The sequence below is a fragment of the Zalophus californianus genome, chromosome 16 (genome assembly GCF_009762305.2).
Source record: "Zalophus californianus isolate mZalCal1 chromosome 16, mZalCal1.pri.v2, whole genome shotgun sequence".
In the NCBI taxonomy this organism is placed as follows: Eukaryota; Metazoa; Chordata; class Mammalia; order Carnivora; family Otariidae; genus Zalophus; species Zalophus californianus.
The window spans coordinates 3,570,766-3,598,751 of NC_045610.1; the positions used below are offsets into that span (position 1 = coordinate 3,570,766).

General features: G+C 49.9%; 1 protein-coding gene across 7 annotated transcripts in view; it reads right to left on the bottom strand.

The window, feature by feature from the left end:
- PIK3R6 (phosphoinositide-3-kinase regulatory subunit 6) overlaps positions 1-26,947 on the bottom strand; it is a 51,260-nt gene extending 24,313 nt beyond the window's left edge. For 2 of the 7 annotated variants that reach the window (XR_003515382.1, XM_027568285.1), the window contains exons 1-7: positions 7,562-7,704; positions 4,297-4,380; positions 3,775-3,870; positions 3,015-3,083; positions 2,418-2,550; positions 2,191-2,260; positions 1,000-1,183 (exon numbers count right to left, since the gene is read on the bottom strand). Coding sequence is in view for 6 of the 7 variants with exons in the window: in XM_027568285.1 (XP_027424086.1) it covers positions 1,000-1,183; positions 2,191-2,260; positions 2,418-2,550; positions 3,015-3,083; positions 3,775-3,870; positions 4,297-4,380; positions 7,562-7,672 (747 nt within the window). In the remaining variant the exon portion in view is untranslated. Of the gene's footprint in view, positions 1-999; positions 1,184-2,190; positions 2,261-2,417; positions 2,551-3,014; positions 3,084-3,774; positions 3,871-4,296; positions 4,381-7,294; positions 7,537-7,561; positions 7,705-12,162; positions 12,265-26,811 lie in introns of those variants that run through there. The other 5 variants (XM_027568286.1, XM_027568287.1, XM_027568289.1 and 2 more) reach the window with 5 other exon arrangements.
- Positions 26,948-27,986: the final 1,039 nt, after the last annotated feature.

Below are 27,986 nucleotides of genomic sequence, written 5' to 3' on the forward strand. Positions count from 1 at the left end.
ACAGTCCCGAGCTCGGAACCTTAGCCACGATCCCAGCCAGCTGCCCCAGAGGACCGGAGCCTTTCCCCTCAAAAAGGTCGCCTCCCACGGTGCAGGACGCACAGCCCCAGGTGGCAGCCTTCCCCTCTAAGAAGCCCCGCACCTGCTACCACCCTTGGCCGGAGCATCTCTAACCTACTGGAGCCTTGGCTGTGTACAAGGGCCCAGGCTGAGTCAGAGAGAGAAATTAGGAAGTAAGCAGGTGAGCGTGAGAAATGAATGAAATGCCCACAACAGGAACGGGGGACTAGTTAAGTAAATAACAGCACTTTCATAGGTGAGAATATGGTGCAGCCATTAGGGGTACATATTTTCCAAGGAAAACGTTTCCATGTGGCGTATTTCCAGTGGCACGGGGGAATCAGAATTATATAAAGGCACATACGCGTGCAGTATATAAAAACTGTATACAGAGTTTGGTATCTCCTTTTGTTAAAAAAGCACTGGTCGGGGAGTGGGGCTGGGAGGCGGTGGAACATAGGTTTGAAGTCAGAGAGACAGATCTGGGTTCAAATCCCGACTCAGTCCCTTTGTATCTGTGTGACCGTGGGTAGGTTAGCAACCCCTCTGTGCCCATTTTGATAATTATATCCATTTCACAACGTTGTTAAGATGTGGTGAGAATTTTTAAATGCGATACCTGCGAAGTGTTTAGCGCTGTGCCCGGAACAGAGCAGACGTTCAGTCAACAGCAACTATGATGATGAGCGTCGTCAGTGTGATTCAGCAAACAGACCACAATGTTCATTGCTACTATGTCTGGGTGGGGGGTGTGAGGAATTTTTGTTTCCTCTTTGGGCTTACGTGCATTTCCCTCCCCCCCCCCACCCGGATCTTCCTCCGTGAGTGTGTACTCATTTTTGATTGAGGGCAAAGCGGTATGAAAATAGAAGAAGCGGGAGCATGAGTCGGAGCGCCGGCGTGGGCTACAGCCAAGGAGGGCTGGGGCAGGGCAGTTACCTTCAGCTTCCTCTGCAGGGCACTTGCATGGCAGGCGTCCCCAAGCACAGCCTGCAGGGCGTGGGAGACCACGTGGCGCATGCAGGCCTCCGGGGTCTGCTGCGCCTGGGCCGCCTGGATCTCCAGCAGCAGGGCGCTGCACACGGAGGGAGATACCAACTCAGGATCCACGAAGAGGAACACTCTGAGGGCAGGGGGTGGGGGGTGGGGGGGGCTGGTGAGGATGACTACCAGGAGAGGAGCCCCTGGATGGGCACCCTCAGAGCCTCATAGCCCCCAAGTGTTTTGCTTCTCCAAAAACAGGAGCCTCGAATGCGAAAGTCTAGGAGGGGAATGGCGATAGGGAGCGGTGGGGACTGGGGCAAATCAGAGCAGGCAGGAACAGCTCGTCCCTGTTGGGGCAGGGGGAGAGGGAGGGCTAGTCTAGAGTCCAGGTAAGCCCCATCCTAAATCCTGCTCCCTCCCCTAGCTCTGGGGCCCACTGATGACATCAGCCTCCAGGAGGGACCCTAAATCCTTCCTGCCCAAATTGAGCTCTGGACCATGAGTGAGCCCCATCTCCTCCCATTGCCCGATCACACCCAAAAGCCAGCCTCCCGCACCTGCTCCCCCTCTCCGCTGCCAGCTCCTCTGGGTCCCTCCACCTCCCTGCACCCTCCGTGAACACCGCCTCAAGCTGCCCCTTCCGGTGCTAGCTCCTGCAGGGCGGGAGGCACGGCACCCCAACTCCATCAGCCCCTCTTCCCAACACGACAAGTGGACATTGGCTCAATCTTGCGTAAAGGGCGAGGCACACACAGATGAAAGGCCCAGATCCCATGGTGTGCTTGTGGCCTGAGCTATAAATACCCCAGAGCCACCTCTGGCTGCCTGGCTGGCTGATGCTGCATCACGGCCAAGGGCGGCATGGAGGTGGGACCACAGAACTCCAGAGTGGCTCAGGGCTCATGTCACCTTCTGCACGGGAGCAGGATGGCTCGGAAGCCCAGCCCAACAAGAAAGACCTACCCTGCTTTGGGTGATCTCCGGAGAAGGCAGGCCCCGCCCACCCTTGAAAATACACCCCACTGCTGGACACATGTCATGCATGGGAAGTTCTGCTAGGGTTCCTCTCCACCCCGCCTGGTCCCCCTCAGTGAGCAGTCACGTATGGACGGGACAGAAGGCAGCAGCCTTCCCGGGGCCACTCACCTCTCCTGGTAGGGGTACATCTCACTTGTCAGGTTCTGTTCGGCAATGACCAGCCTTTGGTACAGTGTCCCTGCAAAGCAGATCACCTCAGCCAACCAGCCCCTGGTCCCTGAGCCCCATTCCTCACCTTCCTCGGAAGGTGCCGGGACTTTAAGGCTCCAGGGACCTTGGAGAAAGAGCAAGACGATGACGCGCTGCAGCTGGGACTTGGCTGAGACGGCTCTTACCTGGGACAGCTGTCTCTGTTTTCAGCCTGATGGCGCAGTCCAAGGCTACTGTGCAGTAGGGGGCGGGCAGGGTTAGCAGCCTCGTGCAAAAGTTGTAGGTTCTCCGGTACAGCTCCTCCGTGATGCCGGTGGCCTGGGTGGGAGGGGGGAGTCGGGTGCCCGGAGCCCAGCCCCAACCTGTCCCTGGGTTCCAGTGGCCCCTGATGCTCTTCACGCCCGTCATGTCCCTCGCTGCCCACCCCCACCCCTGTGACTATACTCAGCTCCTGGTTCCTGTTCTCAAGACATTTTCTCCGTGGCTTGTCCCTTCCCTGTGCAGGGGTCAGCGATGGCCCCCAGTGCACATAGGAGCAATCCTGAGGACCTCATTCTGGCAGTCGAGGCCCTCGTGCATTCTGTGAACTGCTTTCCCCACTTCCCCTCCGTCTATTAGGGAGAGGGCGCCGCTAGGGGGGAGAAGCCAGTTTGGGGCTTCCAAGAGTTCTAGGCTCACCCAAGGCAGAGACCGGGTGTCCTCTGAGGGAGAGGACAGTGTCTGGCCCTGGGACTTGTGGGGTTCCACGACCCACCCCCCCCCGACCCTCAGCCCCAGCTCACCTTAGTGAGCACGTACAGGAGGGTATGCAGCAGGGGAATGATGACATGCCGGAGGTCTTCGCTTTCTGCCTAGAAAACAGGAGACCGCGGGGCATTTACTGGGCTGGGGCTCGATGGGGGCTCCCCACATCCTAGCAGGATGCAGCTTGGGGGGGTGGGGGGTGGGCAGGAGATGGGGTGGAAGACAAGCGTCCCATCACACCAAGGGGCGGGAAAGGGCACAGCCTGCCCCAGTAGGGGAGGGGTGTGTGGGGAGGGAGCACAGGGGTGGGAGCCGGCTGGGAGAGCCTGGGGGGCGTGGGGCATCCACTCAGGGCAGGAGCTCGTGCCAAGCGGCAAGCCAGCCGCCCCCGCCCCCAACACGGAGGTGCCTTGAGTGCAGCGTCTCCCGAACGTTTGCAACGCAGAGCATGGGGTGGTGTGGGGGATACTTTTGGGTGGTACAAGAACAATTTTGAAACATTTTTAATAGGTCTGCATTTATGTTTATCAGCGTTTTCTGTTCCTGCAAGTGGGGGCTTTCCATGTATTGGAACGGTACAGAGGTTTTGAAATATGCAAAGTCAGGTGAAACCCTGGGAGTTAACGTAAAGAAAATATCCCTTATAGAAGTACAGGAGGGAGACAGAGCTGCTGAAAATCACGCAGGCGGGCCACAAGGGACCAGAGTTCGGGGGATGCGGCACTGATGGGACTGAGGCCCCGCCTCTCTCTCCCTCCTCCCCCCACCCCCCTGCCTCCCCGCAGCCTGAGAACCCACCTTTTCCAGTTCTCTGAGCAGAATGCGGACCAGCACCGGACTCTTACCAGGATCTCGCTCGACCTTCTTGTGCAGGGACCATCTCCACATGCCTGGCTAGGACAGAGGGGAGCCCAGCACACAGGCGGGGCAGAGGGCTCTCAGAGGGGACCCCCCGACCCCGAGCAGGACCCTGAGCCCTAGAGCCCCACACCATGACTCTGACCAGCCACAGATCCGACCCCTCCGCCGGGCGCCTGGCTCTGGGGGCACAAGGGTGGGCTTGTCACACGTGGGGGAATTCTGCTCCGCTACCCATCGAGGACAGCGAATTCTCACGGCGGAAAGGATGGGGACTGTGGAACATCAGTGGGGCAGAGTGGGCGGGTGGCTTATGGGCTGGCTATGTTTGCAGCTCAGCACCTCGGGCCACGTTTCTGGAAGTTGTACGGGCTCAGAGGGCCAAGAGGAATTCTGCTCGCACGGGGAGCTGGGGAGATGGTGGGGAAAGAGCGGGCGCAGAGGTCGCCTGCCGGCTCTTACCTTGGTTGTTCTGCAGGGCTGGGGCCTGGCTGCTGAGCTCCCGGAGCACTGCCTGCACACTCCGCTGGAGGTCCAGCTCCACATCTGGGCAGCAGGGGTGGGATGGAGGGTGCCCTGAGGCCAGGAGCTTTGGAGCTCAGCGCCCCTGGCCTCACCCTTGCCCCTACCCCTGCTCTCCCTGAGACCATCTTTCGCCCCCTTCTATAAGCCCTACGAGGTGCACCAAAGTGAGTCGCTTAGAGCGGGCAGCCCGCACACGGGTCTGCAAGACAGCCTTTCAATCAGCATCTCTGTGTTCTCTGTAAAACCCACGTTCCCCCAAAGCGCCGTGGCACACAGGGCGATTTTAGGGGCCACTCACGTGGTCCTAAAACCTGAAAAATTATGCACTTTTTAAAATGTGTGTTCGAAAAAAATATAATGTGTTCCTAAGTTTCAAGTCAATTTCACGTCAGATCAGTGCTGGGACAGGAGGTGACAGACTGTCCCCTCATCAAACTCAGCTCAGGCTCCGCTAAGCCAACTTCCCCTCCAGACGCCGGCCTCGGCCCCGGTTCTGTCTCCTGCCCGCCTGGCCCAGTTTGAGCAGAACGTTGTCGGCCGGAATCCAGACGCCCCGTGTCTCCTCGGACTGATTTCCCACCCGCCGACCCCTCCTCGCGGTCCGTGGGCTTGTAACTCCCCAGGTTTGTGTCATTTGGGACTGAGCCCCATCTCTGTCCCCTGGTGTGATAGTCTAGAATAAAGTTTCCTGAGCCATTGGAACCAGGGTCACGGGATTGTTCTTTCTTCAACTGTGGTCCATTGCCGTGGCAAAGCGTGAGCGTGGTACAAGGATGAGCCACTGACATCGGGAAGCATGGGAGCAGGGAGGAGGCCCCTGGCCCATCTCGCACTGCAGGGAGGTTAGCTGGCCAGGGTTGGGGGGGCGGCTCGGGGCTGTGCACCAGGCTCCCGGCCACTGTGCACTCCTCCTCCAAGACTGGGACACCCTCCAGGCACCTGACTTCAGCTCAGGGCTCCCCAACCGCCCTGCTGAGCCTTTCTTGGTCACAGCTCAGTCGAACGCATTTCCATGAGCTCTTCGACTCTTTCTCCTTCCCTCGGAGCTGGATGTCAGTCAGCACCCTCTCCGTATCCCGCCCCTGGGCTGTGTCCCCACCTCAATCCCTGCACGGCCACCCCGTTGTGAAGTCTGTTTCTTGGAGCCTCCAGACTAAAAACAGGAAGCATGAGAGACACTTCCTGCACCATAAATTCCTCTTTATGACCGGCTTTCACCAAGCATTTGTCTTCATAGGCAAGCGTGCCTTTTTTGGTCGTCAGACAATACGAACCACATGCCTCGGGGGTTCCTCTTTTGCTGGGTTGTCAGGAAACTTACAAAGCGGGGTCCCCAGCCCCCAAAACCCAGCTCATCTCCAGGGACAGGGACGCCTCCTCTCTGCTCCTTTTTGGTGCTCCTGCTTTATGTTCTACTAAACCTATATCTTAAGTCCCTCACATTCCTTTGGAAGCAGGCAGGATAGAGATCACACATTTTAAAGAATCAGCAGGTAGACTGTGTCTAGCCAAGGCGCTGGTGCTCAGGGACCGGCCCCTCCGGGGCTCTGGCGTGAGCTTGGCTAAGTCTGAAACCCCCACCTTTCTCCTGCCGCTCACTTGGTCCCCCTGGACCTCACCAAGGTCTGTTCCCGAGTCTCCCCGAGGCTGAGAGCGGGCACCTCTTCCAACCCAAGTTTCTCCACCCGCCACTCTGCTGGGCAGTGCAGCATTCCCCTGCCCCCACAATGGCAAAGAAATCTTTAAGGCTGGTCGCAAGTTATCTTTCCATCTACCTGTCTCCACCTTGCACGGAGATTTAAGGAGTTAACGCAGGCGGAGTTATCAAAACATTATGTTACGTCTACTTTCTTCTTTCCTCCTCCCTTCCTTCCTTCTGCCCTCCCTCCTTCCCCAGCCGCCGGGCCACGGACAGCACAGACTTAGAGCTATGATAAACGGGATCCCCTCCCCACCCCCTCACTAGAAGGGCAGCCAAGCTTTTGTCTTCTGAGCCCTGGGTTCCCCTGCCTTGCACAGGGAGTCAAGCTTTTATGTCTCAGAGAAAAATAGAGAAGTTGCCAGTGGCCCCAGGAGACAGCCCCAAATAAAGTTATGTTTTCGAAAGTCTGGGCGGCCGGAACAAACGCTCAGGCTTTGGGCCACATCTGGCTTGCAGACGTGTTTTGTTTGGGCTTGTAGAGTGTCTTGGAAAAAAAAAAAATCGAGTCAGCTGCCAACATGTACAAATCAGGAGATTTTGCATGAAAGTTTGGGTTCCTGGCACCTCTTGAAAGTCTGTTGACACCAGGAGTGCATTCTTCGCACATGTGGCAATCCACGGGGTTGGGGAGGGGGGCTCCCCCTTGAGACGGGCACAGCTACTCTGGTCCTTCACAGTGCCCCCGCTCCTTGTTTTGCTCATCGACACCCTGTACCCGGCCCCTTGGGTTTGAGACCCCGGGCTATGGGACCGAGATAACCGAGCTGGATTGTCTCAAAGGGATGGGGATGAAGGCTGCTGGTTTTAGCTACTGAGGACATTGGCAACCCGAGGTGGGAGGCTGGGGTCCCCGGGACCGTGAGCGCCCAAGGGTTATGGGGACCTGGGGAATGAGAAGGACTAGGGCTGGCTGGGACACAGCCTCCCAGGGGTGGGGGTGGGCAGGGGTCTCAGCTGAAGGCAGGTGAGTACTACACTCTGCGCCTGAGGGGCACTGCTGTGGTCTCCTCGGTCACCTTTCCCAGCACACAAGAATGTCTCCAAAGGAACCCCCTCTCGCCCTATGGACTGTGCAGACCTGGCCAACCTGTTCGGGGAGGGGGGTGGGCTGTAGCTACGTGGACTGAAGACCACGGCCTCTTCCCATCACGAAGACTTTGTAACGCCTGGGCTTACAAGATCACAAAGACGGGGGAAGCACCCCAAGCGACTGACACTGGAATTTGTACTGACCTTGGAAAACGAGGGCTTGAAGCTGGATTTGATTTGATTAAGCAAAAGGAAGGGGATATTTCTTGTGCCTCGAGCGTCTCAGGATTGTTCATATACGACATGCTTGTCTCTATGATTCCTGACTCAGAACAGCCAATAAATAAATGACATTCATAATGATTATCTTCCCCTCCATCCAGGAATGTGGGATATTACTATCAGGCATCACATTACTATTAATAGCTAACATTTAAATAGCACATAAAAGGCATACACACAGAGTCTTACAGAGGTGTGGCAAGACGATGTTGTGTGTTGGGCGCCTGGGTGGCTCAGTTGGTTAAGCGTCTGCCTTCGGCTCTGGTCGGGATCCCGGGGTCCTGGGATGGAGCCCCGCATCGGGCTCCCTGCTCAGCATGGAGTCTGCTTCTCTCTCTCCCTCTGCACCTCCCCCTGCTTGTGCTCTCTCTCTCACAGATAAATAAATAAAATCTTTAAAAAAAGTCCTCTGCATTATCCTCCACCTCTCTCTTCCCGTTCCTTGGTGAGCTGGTGTTGGAGAAGACAGTGCCACAAGCGGGAAGGAGCCTCAGTCCCTAAAGGACTGGAGCCTGGACTGGATGGTGTAGTGGGTGAGACACAAGTATCTGTTGTGCTAATCCACTGACATCGGGGTCATTGTTACAGCAGCTAGACTTCTCTGACAGACTCGCGGACGCGCCAAGAGTGTTCTGGAATCTTATCTCATTGGATTCTGAGCAAAGCCCTGGGAGTTTGGCAGCGCAAATACTGTTCTCCCTGTTTTGTTTCGTAGATTCCAAATCAAGAGCTCTTACTCTTGCCCCATATTGCCTCTCCAAACACAGAAGTCACACGCCGAGGGACCTCGGAGGCTCTCGTCCCATTTGATAGCTGGGCGAATGAGGCTCAGAGGGGAGAGGTGATTTGTGTAAGGCTACAGAGCTGTTGGAACAGGGCTTTCTCTTTGGCAGATGCTCTTCCTCTAAAGCTTCACCCTTATATGTGCCCTTATATTCACCTGCTTACCCGGAAAAGGGAGAAGAACACATGTCCATCTATGTGTGTCTGGGCTTTGAATGCCAAGAGCCAATGCCCCACACAAAGTTGCCCGGAAAAAGAGTCCCAGCTCTCAAGGTAGTGCAAGGTCCAGTCTTCAATTTCAGGCCATTTGCCTCTATAGTAGCACTTGGTCATTCCAGCTCTGTGTTGCCCTGTGATCCCAGAAGGAACCAGATCTCTCCCAAACATCCTGGTAGAATGTTTGCCTTTTCCCTCCTTCCCCATCTTGGCTGCACAGGAGAATCACCCGGAAAGCTTTAAAAAGCACTAATGTACAGCCCACCCCAAACCAGTTTAAATCAGATCTTTGAAAGTAGGGACTAATAATGTTTTTTTTTTTTTCTTTTAATAGCTCCCCAGTACACTCTAATGGGTAGTTAGGGTGAGAATTACTGTCTTAGGTGATAAGCTGAGTTCTGGACAATTAACCTGTTGGTCAAGGAAGGAGTCAGGTGCCAAAACACTCAGAGTTCACAGAGGCCAATCATCCCTGCGTTAAGGATGAAGGTCACAGGGTCAGAATGGCTCCTCCCTGGCTGTCACAGTGGTGGGAGGAAATTCAAAGAATATAATTGGAGAAAGTTTGATTTTTGTTTGTTGCTGTTTCTTAGCTTGTTTTGCAATAGGTACGGCATTCATCCAGAAATGTGACCCTGGGAGCTAGGAAGCAGACACTAGGCCTCTAAGTCTCTTGGGGTCCAGCCATGACATGAATAAAATCTTCTCAGATTTTTCTATTCCTACTTGGTTAATTGGTTAGTTCTATGTGTCACCTTGACTGGGTCACAGGGTGCCCAGACATTTGATCAAACACCCTTCTGGGCATCTCTGGGAGGGTGATTTTGGATGAAGTGAATGTTTAAATCACTAGACTGAGTCGACAGATTGTTCTCCCTAATGTGGGTGGGCCTCGTCTAATCAGTAGAAGGCCTGCATAGAACAAAAGGCTGACACCGCCGCACCCCCTCCCCCCTGCCCCAAGTAATAGGGAATTCCTCCTGCTTGACTGCCTTCCAGCTGGGACATTGGTTTTTTTTCCTGCCTTTGGACTTGGAACTACACCATCAGCTCTCCTGGATCTCCAGCTTGCCAACTGCAGACCTTGGGACTTGACAGCCTTCATAATAATGTGAGCCAATTCCTTATAATAAATCTCATTCTACATATGTGTATGCAGTAGGATACCCTTCCTAACACACCCACAGAGGACCATCGCATCAGAATGGGGAAGGCTGATAGACTAATCAAACTTAGTGCTTCCTCAGCCTTCTTCAGCCAGGGAGTGGAATTGGGAGGTGGACATGTCCATCCAGACGCAAGGGTTACAGGGACGCGCAGGTCGTTTGGTATCCACAAAATTCTTACCAAAGAGGTTGAATTTGTAATTCCCAAAGGATGTTCCCCTCAAACTAGAGTGTTGAAAAGAATCGTCCTTTTCTACTTTCTGGATATCAACCATCCGAATCAGCACCCCCTCCCTGGGATGGAAATGGAAATTTACCAATAAACTCTTTCCGGTCTGTTCTCTTTTAAAATCACTATAAAATCACTAACCCCAGGTCCCGTTTCCTCATGCCAGGTGAGCCATTAAGCAACTGAGAGGAACACGGTTGGTCTATGTGTGTTCCGATTCAGACTTGGGACTCCCGAGGTAGGTTAGCTCTGCACAGATGGATGTCACTTAGTACACTGGTTTCCATTTCAGAGGATGACCTTTCTCTGACCTTGACATGTTGACCATCTGGACCTCACGGACTGCCCTTCCAACCAGGACCGAGGACTTGTCTTGGAATCTCCCGGTGCATAGACAGCTGTCTCGGCATCTCAGCTGCTCACTGAAATCTGGGCTCAGCACCCGGATGCACCATAAGCTGGAGTCACGTGGCTCACGCTTTTCTTCCACCCCATGCTCGATCCCCCTTACCGCCATGTGGAACAAAGGTTCAAAGTGCTCTAAAAATGTTTGCAGTCTTGGCCCTGTTTGCAGGGATGGCTAAGTAACAATAGTGTTGGTACCTTTGCAACATTGCCCTTTTGTATCCCTTAAAATAAATATCTTACTTTTCAGGGGTCCTTCTTCTTAACTCTAGAATGACAGAACCCCTTAGGGCTACAGGAAGGTGGGAAGTTATAAACATTTGTAATTTGGGGAGACAGCCCGTACAACTGCTGCTCTGATCATGATGGGAAAACTCCCCTTCAGAGCTCCCAGGGCAAGCTTCCTAAATTTGGGACGTTTCCTTCTGCCCATTTGATTCGGGTGGGTGGGGGGGGTCATCTGTCACATCTTTGGTGGTGGATATCTGTTGGTTCTTCTGCCCAGCAATCCTCCCTGCTCTCTGTTGTCTTGGTGAGACTGTGGCCTAGGTGCCCTGCTTTGCCTTGGCCTTGGAGTGGGCACAGGACCGAGCTGGCCAATGGACTCTCTCTCCCTCTAGGCAAACCTTGTGCAGGTGACGGCCAGCAGGGAAGAACACGTGGAGCACTCTCTGAGGTCACTGTCCACCTCTTCCTGTCCTGGTGGTGGGTCCACTCTGTTCCCTGCCCTTACTGGTGCCTGGGGCTTCACTTTTCCTTCAGTGCTTGGCCACTCTTTATTTTTGACAATTAAACTAGCCCTATGGGTTTCTACTGCTTGTATCCAGAGAAACTCTATTGGCACACCTCTCTTCCTAAAACAGCATGGCATGCGTCTATTATTACAATTAAAGTTGGGGCAAAGTAAATTGGTTTTGAAATATTTAAATTTTCACAGGGCTGGCTCCACCACCATCCTCCTGGTGCAAACCCCAGCTGGTTAAAGACAACCCAGAATATCTCAACACCAGGACTCACGGACTTGCCTGATTCCGATGGAGCTTCTTCTGGTGGGGTGAAGCACTATGACGGCGGGCGTGAGGAGTTTGTGGAAAGAATGCGTGTCTTAGGGATGGTAACCTGGTAGCTGCACCGGCCCCGGATGTGCCCTCCCCTTCCCTGGGATCGGGGTCTTCAAGGGCATTAGAGTCAAGCCTCGTGAGGAGTCCTGTGGGACTTCCTGGGTGACCACTAGGTGATACACATCTTGAGGGAAGGGTCATCTCTCCTTGCTGTCCCAGGTTGATAGAACATGAAGGGTTTGGGAAATGAGCTAGACCTTGGTTCTGATCTTTGCTCTGCCACTTACTAGCTGTGTAGCTTTGAGCAAATTACCTAACCTCTCTGAGCCTCTGTTTCCCTTTCAGTAAAACGAGGACAATTACATTGATACTGTACCTCACAAATCCTTCTGATGAATGCACAGGGCAATCCTCAGCGAAATCATTAAGGGCATAGGGCTGGAGCTGGATTGTGGGGGTCAAATCCTGGTTTGACTATACAGTATCAATGTGTGGCCTTGTAAGTATACTTGTCCCCTCTGGGTCTCGCTTTCTCCTTCTGAGAAATGGGAGCAATGATTACTGCTATCTCATGGGGTCCTTATGAAGACTAAATGAGTTAATATTTGTCAATTGCTTTTATCACTACTTGATAAAGTATAAGCACTAGAGAGGTTTTTGTTAAATAAATGCAAGCATTTGGTGACAGATCTTGGCTATTATTGTCATTATCCCCAATGTCCAGCTCAGTGACCTGCAAGCAGCTGGGGCTCATACAAGTGTGTGGATGTCCACTTCTCAAGATGTTCTCACATTTGGACAGCTGAGTTGGGGGTCGGGGCGAAGGTGAAGGTGGTCCTGCCTGCCCTGGGGGCCTTCTCACCTGCAAGGGAGGCCTACCCTGCGATGCAGCCAGGGGCACTGGACCCCTCTGCCCCCAATCATACTGACCTGAGCTCTCCATGGGAACCTGGGGTATGTGTGAGGAGGATGTGGTTGTCTCAGACAGCAGAATGGAAAGTAAAGTGGTTGTTTTTCCGCACAGAGGTGGTTCTGCAAAATAAAAGGCAGTTAGTGTAAGTGGTGGGAAGGTACAGAAAGTATATTTGGGGGAATGGAGAGGCTCCTAGGGGACCTAGGCTTCTAGTGCGTTAGAGGAAAGCCTAGATTTATTTAAGAAATTCTTCTATGGTTCTGGCTACGTGCCGGGTGCTCTTCTAAACACTTAAAGACAATCAACTTTTTAATATTCATATTAACCTTATAATGTAGGTACTATCTTCTCCCCCATTCTATGGATGGGGAAATTGAAGTACGGAGAGGTTAAATAATGATTCAAGGTCAAAGAGCTGGTAAGTAAAGGAATGAGCACTGAACTCAGGCTATCTGGCTCTCAAATGCACGCCCTTAGTCATGACCCCTGGCTGCCCGACCATGATCCCAGTCGGAGGGACCCCCAAAGCCTGCTTCGCAGAGCAATAAACTCCACAACTGAAAAGCAGAGGAACTATGAACAAATCCAAGAATAAGTGAATAAAACTATGCCTGAGAAAGCTAATTGAGAGAGAGAGAGAGAGAGAGAGAGAGAGAGAACAATAAGAAAATATCAGGAATGGTAAATGTCATATATACTCAATGGAATAAAATATAACGTACTCTGAATAATTGTAGCCTATTGATAATCATAGAAATGAATATTAAAATGTGATATACCATTGGCAATGATTTAAAACGATAACATACATGCATACCATATATGTACACATATATGATATGTGATATATGTTTATTTGTAGCAAAAAAAATATGAACTCTCTATCTCACACATGGTTTTCTAGGGAAATAAAAATGACACAAAAGGCTCCAGGAGAGTTAGCAAAACTGCTCATGTTAGTGAGCAGTGAAGAAATAAAGAAAGCTGTCAAAGAATTAGTTCTTAAAAAATGATATATGTCAGGGCACCTGGGCGGCTCAACTGGTTAAGTGTCCCACTCTTGGTTTCGGCTCGGGTCATGATCTCAGGGTCGTGAGATCAAGCCCCGCATCAGGCTCTGCGCTCAGTGTGGAGTCTGCTTGAGATTCTCTTCCTCTCTCTCTCTCTCCCCCCCCGCCCCTCCCCCACTCATACACACGCTCTCTCTCTAAAATAAACAAATAAATCTCTTTAAAAACAGGTGATTTATGTCTCAGATGGTTCCTCTGAGAAGCTCTCTCAAACCAGTGAAGAAAAAAATGTTAAGCTATTTCAACTGTTCAAAAGCATAGAGAAAGAAGGAAAGATTCCCTGAAAAAGTCAACTTATCCTTGATAGCAAAATCTAATAAAGATCATTTAAAAAATAGATGAAGCACTCCACACTCACTGGGACAGCTATTTAAAAAAAACAACAGACAAAAGAAATCAGACCTGTGCGTTGCTGGTTGGAATTTAAAATGGTGCAGTTGTGGTGGAAAAGAGTACAGTGACTCCTCAAAAAGTTAAACATAGATTTACCACAGGACCGAGAAATTCCACTCCTAGGTAAATACCCAAAAGAACTGAAAATAAGGACTCTAACAGATACTTGCATATTGATGTTCATAGCAGCATTATTCAAAATGGCCCCAAATTGGAAATACTCCAAATGTCCATCAACAGTTGAATGGATAAACAAAATGTGGTATATCCATACAAAAGAAAATTATTCAATCTTAAAATGGAATGAACTTTGGACACATGCTACCACATAGATGAGCCTTGAAAACATCATGCTAAGTGAAATAAGTCAGGCCAAAAGGACAAATATTATTTGACTCTATTTACGCAGGGCACTTACAATAGGCAGATTCACAAAGACAGAAAGTGTAAACAGAGGTGCCCAGGGGCTATGGGGCAGGAGGAATGGGGAATTATTACTCAGTGGGTACAGAGATGATGAAAAAGTTCTGAAAATGGACAGTGGTGATTGTGCAATGTTGCGAATGCACTTAGCGACACTGAATTTGTGCACTTTAAAATGGTTAAAATGGAAAATTTTATGATATTTTGCCACAATAAGAAATTAAATATTAAAAGTATAAAACAAATATCACTGATAGAATTCAATGAATTAAAATTATAATGTATTCTGAATAATTCCAGATGATTGATAATCATAGAAAGGAATATTAAAATGTGATATGCCATTGGCAGAGATTAGAAAAGATAAAAACAACAACTGTTGCTGAAGATACGGAAAAATTTGCACTGTACTCAACTGGTGAGAGCGGAAATTTTCTGGAGGGTAGTTGGGCAATAACATCAAAATTCAAAATGTGTCTACTTTTTGTCCAAGCAACTCCACTATTAGGAATTTCTCCTAAGGAAATAATTGGATGAGTGCATAAGGAAAGTATATAACAATGTCCATTGAAATATTGTTTAAAAAGGGAGAAAAACAGAAGAAACTCAAAGGCCCAATGACAGAGCGTCAACTAAGCAAATAAAAGTTACTTGTGCAATGGAATACTAAGCAGACATAAAAATGATACATTTATTGAATTTAAAAGATTTTCAGAAGTATTCATTTTAAGCACTAGGTAACAAAACAATTAACACCTTTCTAACACATTAATTTTAAAAAGTATATTTCTAAATTTGCTCAGATGCATTGTAAAAAGCCAGGAAAAACTGAACATCAAAACTTGACATTAGAGGAGGTCCTGGTTCTAGTTAACACGGAGTAAGTAATTCTTGGCTGTAACTCTCCCACTCAGTACAACTAAAAACTCTGGACGGTATGCAGGGAACGGCTGTCTGAGGCTTCTGAAAAGTAAATGGTATCAGGCAGAATGGGGAAGAAAACCAGAACGTGAACAATCTGACAATGAGTTTTCTGCACGTCCCCCCTCCCCATTATACCCTGGCCTGGACACAAAGACAGCCTGAAACTCACAAGTGCACACTTAGGGCAGACAGAAAGAGCTAGAAGAAAAGCCTCTCTTTCTGGTCTGAGGATCAAAAAAAGGGTCCCCAAAGGATTGGAGAGATGGGGGAATTTACTTTTTCTTTTGCAATTCCTCCTTCCATATCCCGCAGGCAATCTTGTAATAACAATAGCAGCGACGGTGATGGCACCGGAGGCCATGCAGGTGCCTAAAATTCTGAAAAAGGGAAATTCTTCCCTCTGACTAGAGGAACTATAGTTCCAAGGGCATGGGAAGAATCCTTAATGCTTTCTTCCCTCTATCAGAGGAACAAAAGCCAAAAATAACAAACAGAAGATGAATAATAATGTGGCAGACCTGAATAAAAACATATCAATAGTTATAGTAAATCTAAATAGTCTAAACACACCAATTAAAAGACATAGACTGTCAGTATTTTAAAAAACCAGAACCAACTCTATGCTGTTTACAATAAATTTACTTCAAATATAATGCCATAGGTAAGCAAAAGAACAGAAAAAAATATATACTACTTGAATATTAATCAAAAGAATGCTGAAGTAGCTGTATTAGTATGAGACAAAGTAGATTTCAAAGCAAGGACTATTGCCAGGAACAAGCTTCTTATTGCTTTTCATAATGACAAGAGAGTCAATTCATGAAGAAGCTATAACAATCCTAAACATGTATGCACCTAAAAACAGGGCTTCAAAATACACAAAGGAAAAACTAATAAAACTAAATTACAAGTAGGCAAATCCACAGTTACAGTTGGAGATTTTAACAGTTCTTTCTCAGTGACTGATAGGACCAGCAGATGGAAAATCAGGAAAGACATGGAAAAACTGAATAATACTATCAACCAACTGAATTTAACAGGCAATCATTGAACACTACACACAACAATAGCAGAATACGAATTCTTTTCAAGTGTGCATGAAACATTCACCAAGATAGACAATACTCTTGGTTATAAAACAAACCTTAACAAATTTAAAATAACTGAATTATACAAAGTAGGTTTGCGGATTATAATGAAATTAAACTTGAAATCAGTAACATAAAGATAATTAGAAAATCTCCAAATGTTGGGATATTAAGCAACACATTTCTAAATAATCCATCGGCCCCAACAATAAAGTAAGTGGGTAAACACTTCCCAACTCATTTTAGGAGTCTAACACTCTCCTGATATCAAAACCAGACAAAGAGAGTACAAGAAAAGAAAATAGACCAATATCCCTTATAAACATATATGAAAAAAATTCTGAGCAAAATATTAGCAAACTAAAACCAGCAATATATAAAAAGAATAATGTATAACAACTTGATGGGGTTTATTCCAGGGATCCAAGACTGGTTCAATGTTTGAAAGTTGATCAGTGTAATCCATTATATTAAAGACTAAAAAAGAAAAACAGTATGTTCCTATTAATTGATGCAGTAAAAACATTTGACAAATTTTAACATTCATGATAAAAACTTAGAATAAATTAGGAATATAAGGGAACTTCATTAATCTGATAAAGGGCCTACACCAAAAGGCCTCCCAACTAACATACATAGTAGCAAAAAACCCTGAATATTTCCCCTCAAAGTTTAGGAAAAGTCAAGGACATTCACTCTCACCACTTCTATTCAACAAATCAACATAATGTTGGAAGCCAGTGTAGTAAGACAAAGAAAAAAAGTAGAAAAAGAAAGGAAAAGAGGTATACAGCTCAGAAAGGAAGAAATAAAACTATTTGCAAATAATACAACCCTATTCACAGGTAACAGGTGTACATAGAAAAATCCCTCAGAATCTACCAAAAAAATCTCCTAGAACTAACAAGTGAGTTTGCCAGGATCACAGGATATATTGTCAGCATACAACACCAGACATATTTATATATGCTGAAAATGAACAACTGGAAACCAAAATTTAAAACACAATGCCATTTAAAATAGCTCTAAAAGAAAAAAAAGAGACAGAGAAATACTTTACAAAAAGAGAGAAATAAAGCTAACAAAACATGTATAGGATCTGTCCAATGAAAACCACAAAATGCTGATGAAAGAAAGCAAGGAACACTGAAATAAATGGAGACACACACTGTTTATGATCTGGAAGACCCAACATAGTTGAGATGTCAATTCTCCCCAGTTGGTTTATAGATTTAATAAAATTCCAATAAAAATATCAGATTTCTTTTGTAGCTTGAAGATAAGCAGATTCTAAAATTTCTTTTTTTATTTTTTTTTCAAGATTTTATTTATCTATTTGAGAGAGAGAGAGAGAGCACATGAGAGGGGGGAGGGTCAGAGGGAGAAGCAGACTCCCTGATTAGCAGGGAGCCCGATGTGGGACTCGATCCCGGGACTCCAGGATCATGACCTGAGCCGAAGGCAGTCGCTTAACCAACTGAGCCACCCAGGCGCCCAGATTCTAAAATTTCTAAGAACTGAAAGAGCCAAAAAAATTTTGAAAAAAAAATTGAGGACTCATCTCCCTATTTTAAGAACAACTATAAAATTATTAGTGAAGGACTAGACACAGATCCAAGGAACAGAATAGAGTGTCCAGGAATAGACCCACATTGAAACAGCCAACTGATTTTTTACAAAGTTGCAAAGACAAGTCAATGAGGAAGGATATGTCTTTCCAACAAACGGTCTGGAACAATCAATCAATCATCAATATGCAAAAAAACCAAAGTACCTCAACCTAAATCCCACATCTCAAAGCAAAGTGAACTTAAAATGTATCACAGATCTGAATGTAAAAGGTAAAACTATAAAAGGTTTAGAAGAAAACATAGGGAAAAGTCTTTGAGACCTTGGGTTAGAGAGAATTCTTAGATATGATACCAAGAGCACGATCCATAAAGGAAAAAATTGATAAATTGGACTTTGCCAAAATTGAAAACTTTGGCTTTGCAAAAAGTAGCTTTAAGAAAATGAAAAGACAAAGTAGAGACTTGGAGAAAATAGTTTCAAATCACATGTCTGACAAAGAACTTGTAACCATGACATATAAAGAACTCTCAAAACTCAACAGTAAGGAAACAAATAATATCCCCAAACAATATCCCCAAGCAGGAAAAATATTTGTTTAAACAGTTCATCCAAAAAGATATGTGGATGGCAAGTAAGCACAAGAAAAAAAAAAAAATGCATGTTATTTGTCATCAGGGAAATGCAGATTAAAACCGGGAGATACCACCATACAACCATCAGAATGCCCAAAATTTAGTGGTGACAATACAAAATGCTGGAGAGGATCGGGGAGAACAGGAATGTTCACACATTACTGGTGGGAATGCAAAATAGCACTACCATTTTGGAAAACAGTCTGGCAATGTCTCATAAAGTTAAACATCGCTTACTATGTGATCCTGAAATCCCAGTCCTAACGACTTCCTGCAGAAGAATGACAATTTCACACAAAAACCTGTTCATGGGTAGGTATAGCAGCTCTGTTCATAACGGCCCCAAACTGGAAACAACCTAATGCCTTCAAGGGTGAAAGGACAAGCGAACTGATACATTCCTACCGCGGGATACTTGCTGAATCAAAGAGAGGAACTATTGTTATATACAACAACATGTGTGAATCTCATGCTGAGTAAAAGAAGCCAGGTTCAAATGGTTACATGCTGTATGTTTCCATTTATAGGACATTCTAGAAAAGGAATTTTTAAAACTTGTGCATGTTTTATAAATTCTAAAAGCAAACAAGCCTCTACATCCGATGACCAATTTATGAAAAATACAGAATACGCGGACGCATACTACCAGGATGCAAAAACCAGACTCTGAGAACCTCTGCAGGACACACACCCTGTTCTCTCTTAACAAATTCATTGCAAGGAAGATGGGGTGGCGGTGAGAACACACATGGAAATGAATGGTGTTGGGTGGGGGGTGGCTAGGAATTCACAGGGGCTGAAGAGACTTTAATCAACCAAGACGATGTGTGTATCTTGTTTAGATCCCAATTCAAACTATTACAAAAACTACCACACAGAGGCAAGTGGGAATGTAAACACTACAGAGATTTGCGGGGAGGGAGATCATAGTATTGTAGTTACGTTTGAAAAGAAAGAAAGAAAGAGCTGCTATCTTTTTGAAAGGTAAACTTTTCATTTTGAGATCATGGCAGATTCACCTGCAATGGTAAGAAGAGATCTCACGTACGCTTTACCCGGTCTGCTCAGTGATAGCATCTCGTGAAACCACAGGACGGTATCATAACCAGGACATCGACATCAAACCTCCTTATTCAGACTTGCCCAGTTTACCTGTATCTTCTGTCTCTTTATACTCTGCGTGTGTGTGTGCACGTGCGCATGATATCACTTACCCATAGACACTGGGATCACAGATAATTTTCATTGTAATGCTTTTCTACATCTTCTGACTTCCTAATACGATGTCTGGCTTTATTTTTATTATGGAACAGATGGTGCCCAAGAGCGAGCTAACATATATGTACGTTGTGAAGCCTAACAATAAAATGGACACCTGTGAGCCCACCACCCAACTTAGGAAGACTGCCATCATGTTGCCCTGTGTGTGTTAACTTAAAAGCAGGGTAACTTAAAAACGAAAAACCACAATAGAACTGTTAAAATAATTTCCCTTCTCTCCCTTCCTGGGCACTGGTGGGGCTCGTCACTGGCCTCTCAGAGCTACAGCCTCCCCCTTGGTGAGATGGGTGCCCCAAAGCGCCAGGTAGGATGTCAAACTGCTTCGTGACAAAATTTCGAAAAAGGGCTGGTTGTAGAGATGAAGGACCCAAAACTCTGCCAAAGAGGAATGCGTTGAGCATTCATGCTGCTCATTCTTTCCGAAAAGGCTCCGTGGTGTGTTTTTGTGGGTGAGAATAGACATTGAAATCTGCAGGAATTGTGAAAACGCAAACCTGAAGATCCAACCATGGATGAGAGTGTGTGGCTGACCCTGGGGTGTCCCCAGTCTGGGGGGAGGGGCTGGAAATGGCAACGTGGGGTGGTCTGAGCCACCGCACGGTGGGGACAGGACAGACCCTGACTCCAGACCCAGTGATGCGGGGAGGCCAAGAGAAAATTCCCAAGTGGGACCCAAGACGTTGGATTCCCAGGTCCCCCTCTACTAGCTGTGGTTAAGAATGATCATGATAGGGACGCCTGGGGGGCTCAGTTGGTTAAGCATCTGCCTTCGGCTCCGGTCATGATTCCAGGGTCCTGGGATCGAGCCCCACATCGGGCTCCCTGCCCAGCAGGAAGCCTGCTTCTCCCTCTCCCACTCCCCCTGCTTGTGTTCCCTCTCTCACTATCTCTCTGTCAAATAAATAAATAAAATCTTAAAAAAAAAAAAAGAATGATCATGATAATCTCTGCCCGATGCATGGGGACCAAGCTACCATTGTCACCTCTTGCTCAGATCATGGCCGTTCCCTCAGTAAGTCCCCCTGTATCCACTCCCTACAACCCAGTCCTTGATTAAAGCCCACCAAAGGCTTCTCTTAGATCTCAGAATAACTCCCCACTCCTCACCCTGCCTAAATCTTGCCTCATCTTTCTCCAGTGCAGCTCTCCAGCTTCAGGTCCTTCCCCTCTCCCTCTGGCTCACCAGGCTCTCACCTCATGGCTCATTGTGCTACTCACACTTCCCAGACCTGCCTCAGGACCTTTGCACGCCTCTGCCTGGAACACCTCTCTGCACAGCGACACTCCTTCTCAATATTCAGGTCTCGTTTTAAATGTCATCTCCTTAGAGAGGCCTTTCCTAGTCAATCTATCTAAAATAACCCCCCACCCACCCTCCCCAGGTGATACTCTAGCACACTCTTTTATTTTATTCATAGCATTTATCAGTATCAAAGTTTTCCTGTCTCATGATTAATTTTCTCGGCTACTCTTTAGAGCAGTGAGCTCCACAAACACTGGGCTCTCCTGTGTCTATTCACCACAGCACATCTAGCACCTCGGGCAGTGCTAGCGCCCCGTAGATGATGAAGAAACATCCTGCAGAACAAAGGTGAAGTATCTTGCCAAAAATCACATGGCTAATGAACGATGAAACCGGGGCTAGAGCTCAATCTCAACTGAGGGTGTGAAGTCACAGCCACCTCCCTTGCCCTCTGCACTCCTTCTTCTCCTACCTCCAAACCTCGCAGGGCACCCTCTGCCCTAGTAAAAATGAAATGAACACACAGGTAAGCGTCTGTCCAGGTGGAATCGGCAGATATGGAATATTGAGCATGCTCGAAGGAAAAGAAATCACAAAGAGATATATTAAAAGAGGTGCTTGCCCCAGGATTCGTGGTGCAAAACTGGGGCTCTTCTGGGCTGATCTTTAACTGAAAATAAAAATTGTAAGAAGCGTAAACAACCAAGGTCGGAAAGCCTCCTTATCCATTTTTCTCTTCATTCATTTGCTCACTCATTCATTCACCAAACATTTCCTCAGTACGAACATATACTTGCACAGGTGCCGGAGATGCTCTGTGCTCACCCCCCTTTACTCCTCTGCAGGGGACCTCTGTAATCTATTTCCTGTCCTTTGGGGCTGTTGACCATAAGGCAGCGGGGGAGCCCTCAGGGGACAAGCTTGCACCCAGACAGGAAATGGAAGTGAACAGCACCCAGGTCATACTCAAAATGCATCATCACCTCTGTCTTCAATTCACGACGACACGCATTTCTTAGGAAATGAAGCTTGCCCGTTTTAGCACCGAAACAGGTCTCCGAACGTTTTCTCGATGACTCTCAGCGGGGCTCGTTGCATGTTGTTAGCACGCTGAAGATTTCAAGGGCTGTCTGCAGAGGACGGCAGCCTCCATCCTACCCTGAATGTCTGCTCAGAGGGGATGTTTCTTTCTACTTCCAACCAAGGCTCCCCTGTGTTGGCAGCAACCGTGTCTCAGCCATCTCTGCTCTTCCAGAAGGCTGGGAAGCCAGGTAAGCACGTGGGATTGTCTTGTAGGTAAAATACAAAAACAAAGCCGGAGGAAAACAGATCCAGGAAAAGAGCAGGAAGCTTCCATCCACAGACGTGGAACCTCTAGTTGGGCAGCTCAGAGGCCCCGCGGCTCTCTTCTTAGTTCCTGGCAGAGTTCGGAGTGACTGACATTGCTGAGCGAATGAAAGAGCATCTGTGGAACACGGTCCAGTCCGGGCGGCCAAAATTGGGCAAGGGCGTGGGAGTTCAGACAGGAATGAGGGAGACGCGGTCCTTGCCCTTCGAACTGGGGGCCCTGACTTTTTAAGGACTTTTAAGGACGGCATTGTAGCCCTAGCTGCCTCGCTCCTGGCCCGAGATCAGCACGCTGACACTCTCACGGACCCATGTCCGCAACACGCCCGACAAAGAACCCATTTCACAGATTCACACCGGGGCCCCGGTGACATGCTCTGCCTAGTGGATTGATAAAACGCACCTTTGGAAGAACCACCACGCCAACAGTAAATCGAAAAGGTTCAAACTGCTCTACAGTGAAAAGCCAGCATCCTCACCCCTCGTCTGGGCCATCGCCGCCACCCCCGACCCCAGAAGAAGCGAGAGCTTCAGAAGATCTGAATCTGCGGCCAACTCTTAAAAAGTCGTATTTCACATAAAAATCCAGATTCCCAGCTTTTACATAAAAGGAATAACGGGGAGATGTGGCAAGACAGGGCCCCCCGTTCCACACGGCAACAACCTGCAGGCATGCCCAGCCTGTGGGGAGGGCCAGAGGCGCGGCTGTTCCCTGGTGCCCGGGAGCTTGTCTGCGGCATCGTTCAGGCCCCGGCGGGGCCCCTGGAGGCAGACATGAGCTATGCTGTGTCTCCAGTCCTAATGCTCCAAGAGCAGCTAATAAAGAATGGCTTTTGTGGGGCCACCTGGGTGGCTCAGTTGGTTAAGCAACTGTTTTTAGCTCAGGTCATGATCCCCGGGTCCTGGGATCGAGTCCCGCATCGGGCTCCTTGCTCTGCAGGGAATCTGCTTCTCCCTCTCCCTCTGCCTGCCACTCCCCCTGCTTGTGCTCTCTCTCTCTCTCTGTCAAATAAATAAATAAAATCTTTAAAAAAAAAAAAAGAATAATGGCTTTTGTGAGCTGGGCGCTGGGGTTGCCAACGGCGCCCATGTGAGTCAGTCAACAAACACCCACGGGTGCTTCTCCACTTCTCTAGGCACCATGTATAGAGTCCCATTTGTGGATGGACTGGTTGCTTCTGCTAGAATGTTCCATGAGGGCGGGACTCTGTTTACTCACTTCTGGCTCCCCATTACCTGACGCTGCTTATACCAATAGAAGGACCCCGATAAATACCATTGAATGAATGACCACCAGGCACTTGTAGGAAGACAGAACAGGGTCACTGTTCCCGACCGCTCTCAGGCTAGGGAGCAGAAACAAGACTGTGGGGCTCGGCTGGTTGGACAAGTGGCACAGGAAATGAAGATTATGTTGATGCTCAGAATGCTGGCGAAGGAGATGACCGTCCCACGAGAAGGGGACCCAAGCACAACAGTGAGAAGGACATCGTGCTCTGCCACCTGGGCATGGGGGTCCGGGTCAGACTGCACCTTGGACAACCCAGGCTGCGATGTCCCGCTGTGGCTTTTGTGCCACTGCCCAAGCAAAGGGGCACCGCAGGGCTCCACTCACGTGCCCCCGCCCTTTCCCGGCTCCCCCAGTCACCACAAGAACGAGGCAGCACAGGAAAGGAACACATCAGCCTCTGCCCCAATCTGTCGGGAAGATTCTCAGCAGCTGGTGTCGGCAGCAGGGAGCGCAGCCCGGGGTGAACCCCCACCACCAGGGAGAAAACCCCCAGTCCCTGTGGGCCGCCTCTCACCCTGCCCTGCCCCCACCCCCCAGTGTCCATTCAGTGTCTCTTCTACTGAGCCTTGCTGTGTACCAGACACTGTCCTGCAGACACGGGTAGGAAAACCAGGGCTTCAGTGGGGGACCCAAGAAATGGATGGATTCACTCACTCATTCCTTCATTCAGCCCCTTCTAGATGTGAGACACCATTCCAGGTCCTGGGGAAATGGCATAATTTAAAATAGACAAAAACACCTGCTCTCATAAAGTCTTCTCTCTACAGGGTGTGTAGTGAGCACGCAGGGGATGGACGATAGACTCGGGAATTAAGTCGTATATTAGCAGACGGTCAGTGCTGTAAGGGCAAGGCCGGGCAGGGGAATGTGAGGCTCCAGAGCTGGGGGTGAGGTTTCTAAGAGGTTGCTCAGGGAGGTCTCACTGAGGAGGTGAGCTCTGGGTGGAAACATGTGAAGGCACGGGAATGAGCGGGGCCAGATCTGCCCGAGACGCTCCAGCCTGATGCTCACATGCTTGTCACGCCCTGAGTCATCAAGTCCTTCGTCTTGGACTCTAGAGTCTTATGTTTTCTGCTGGCGAAACTGTGACTGGCTAACCGAATAATTACAAGGAGGGGGAAATCTTAGGCGCTTCACAATTCTTGACATAGGGACAAGATCAGGGACAAGGGATGAATGAGTCACTTGGGATTCGGAGGGTATTATTCCTTAAATACAGAACATTCACAATAAATGGTCCTCAGAGCAGGTGCAAACACCAGCTGGTCACTGCCTTGGGGTGAAACACACCCCGGGACCCGCCACAGAACCACAGTGGTGGCTGCAGGGGACGCAGCGGGAAGAAGCCAACGGGAGCCCGTTCCCTACTGCTGTTCCCAGCCCATGGCTGGTGCAAGACCAGGTGGGGAAGACTTCTAGCTACAGGAAGGACTCAAGGAAGCAGGGTTCAGAGGAGGATCTGGGGAGGCCTGGCTCGGGGCTGGTGTTCCAGCAGTGAAGACCCTGGCTTCTGACGACCCCGTGCCCACCCCGGTACCCCCAGCCCCTCCCCCCGCCACCCCCACCACCATTGCTGGCTTCTAGGCCAGGCTCTTTACACAGAACCCACCGCGCACCCTCCCTGCAGCCAGCCCTCCAGGCCTACAATCCGGGAACAAAGACACAGAGTTTCCCAAGATGGTAGCTCTGTGGCCCACCTGTCGTCCGCCCCCAACCCTGGCACTGGGAAAAGGGAATTCCCTGCCACCAAACCCACTTCCTTCTCCTCCCACCAATGCTGCCTCAGAACCCCTGAGTTTTGGGGACAGACGCTATTTCCAGTACTCTGACCTTTGCCTCCGTGGAGAAAGTCATACTTGCCGGACAACACACCCGGTCCTTTGGTTCAGAGCATGTGAGTAGCGGACTCACAGTAGAAATGCAGAGCTCGGAGTCCTCAACCCTCATCCCTCATCCCATGAGGCCCACTCGGGCGTTCTAGATTCCCGAGGCGCCGGGGACGCGGGGGCCCTGCTTGCAGCTGTCCCCTGGGGATGGGGCAGGCCTGTTTCCCCTGCTGTGTCTGCCGCTGGCCGGGGAGGAAACACCTGGATGTGAGGGAGGCCAGTCTGGGCGGTGAGGGGTGGGGGAAGGACAGCATTGTTCTGCGGGGGCTGGGGCGTGGGGGGCAGGGGTGTGCAGGGGAGGAATCTCACGGGGGACCAGATTCACAGCCACCACGGCAGCCAAGGAGCGGGCTGCGGGGAGGGGCTGTGTGGCAAAGTGGCTGGGCTGATGGCATTTGGTGCTGGACTGCCTGGGTTCTAATCTTCTCTATTGCTGCGACATCTTGGGCTCGTTGCTTAGGACCTTTGTGCCTCAGCTTCCCGATCTCTAAAGGAGGGCTAATAATGGCACCTACCTCGTAGGGTTACTGCCAGGACTAAACAGGAGGGTGCTCAGGAACCTCTTAGGGGAACGGAAGGCGTGGAGAAGGCTCCTGCAAGCCCTCTAAGCAGCCAAACGGAGTCAAGAGCTGTGCTTTCCCGTAACGCCCTCTTCCACACCACACTCTCCTGCTCTGTGGGTTTGCACACCTTGCTCCCCACTGGGACGCTTGCTGTCTCTGCACACAGACCCTCCCTGCCCTTCAAGGCTCACGTGCCGCCTCCTGCAGAGCCCCGCGCCCCCATCCCACATCCCAAGGTCACCTGCGCACCTGCCTGCCCTCATCGAGGGCCCTCACGCCTTTTACTTTCCTGTCAGTCACTCATGCTGCGTCTCAACGCCACACCAGCTCGAGCACGGAGACCTGGCCTTGCGTGGCCTCGGGTTCCTGCTCGATTGTGCGTGCGGAGAGAAGCAGCCAGCCCAGCATGATGGTCACCTGCCACCCCCGGGAAAAGGGATGGACAGAGGATGTCCCGGCAGGGCTGTGGGTGGGACCAGAAGGCTGACTCTGAGTCTGGCGCCTTGCTTACCTGCCCTGCAATCCTTGGCAGCTTGCCTCATCTCTCTGAGCTATAAAACGGGCACTAAAACACATATCCAGCCCACCTCCGATTGCTCGGGAGAGCCCGCGGGACGGAGAGTATACTCTGCTGCACCCGGGCGTGTGTAATCTGTTATATTATTATTGGCACTTACAGGATTCGGGGAAGAAAGGAGAGGTCTTCTCATGGATCCCGGGTCCCTAGTTCTTGTGAAAATGAGTTAAATGATCTGAACTTGGCACAGTGCTCCTAGTGGCCACATATCTCGGTAACCCTTCTCTGAAAGCCTTTTGTATATAAGCGCCGGGGGGCATCTCAGCCCCTCGAGGGCTCCCTGCCAGAATCCCTCCCCCAGGCCCCTCCATCTGCTCCCCTTGGATCTGCCTCCCCCAGCTTCCTCCCTGGACACCTTACCCCAGCCAGCACCTACCGTGGTTCAGGAAGAACTGGGTTCCCCTAAGTCTTTCTGCTGACTGGCTCCCCACGGTCCTGCCCAGGGAGGCTGCCCGCACTGGAGACCCCGATGTCTTTAGTCTCCACGGCAGCTTCCAGATCTGCAGAGAAAGGGCCCGTGTCGCCCAGGCCCGGCTCTGTCCCCTCCTCTTCCTTCCCCTTCCCCGTGGCCTTCAAAGCTCCTCCCAGAACACATCCTGCAGTGAGGCTGCTTTCTACAGAAGCTCTGCGGTCACTCATGAGCACTGGAGGTTCTTTCTTTGGAGGGGGCAGGAGGGGGCACCTCCATAGAGTCCCCCCCCCCGGTGCTGATTGGGCTGTGATGCCCGGAGCCCAGACCTCTCTCCCGAGCTCCCGACACACCAAGCCCACTGTCCCTGCCCCGGACACGGTCAGCCAGAGGGTCATCCAGCACTTCCAGCTCAATGTGAAAAAAAACCAAGCTCTCTTCCCCCACCCCCTGCAAACCCACCTCTCTGTTCCTCATCTCAGATTCAGAAACTTGAGTGTCATCCTCAACACCTCTCTCCCTCAACTGTTCCATCTCAATGGAACCAAGTCCTATGTCGCAAATCGTCCCCTTTTTCCACCCCCATGGCTGTCACCCCTTCATCAGGCCACCATTGTCCTCCTCCTGAATGGCCACAGAAGCCTGATCCAGCCTCCACCTCACAGCCAAAGGGCCCTCTCTGGTGCTGAAACACAAATCTGATCACCTTATGCTCCCAGTACAGCCTTCACTGGCTCCCTGTTATCTTTAGGAGAACGGCCAGACTCCTTGGTGTGATTGGCAAGGCCTGTCTTGAGCTGGTGGTTCCTTGATCCCCAAGTCCGGGCTTCATCCCGTCACTGTGACCCCTCCCGGGAGTCTTGGACACCTGCAGCTCTGTAGTGGTCCGGGCGGCCGCCGAGCTCCAGGCTGGATCGTATGCTGTGGAGTCCCCTTCGGTCCTCTTGGCTCCAGCAGAGGAGAGTGAAAACACAACTGAGAGAGGCCGGAGGACAGCCGAGTGCCGTGCAAGCTGGGGGAGGGGAGGGTGTCCAGGACATGGCGGTCAGCAGTGTCAAAGACTGCAGAGAGGACACGGGGGAGGAGGCCGACAAAAGCATCTGCTGACCTTGGCAATTAAGAGGGAGCAGTGCCAGGGAGCA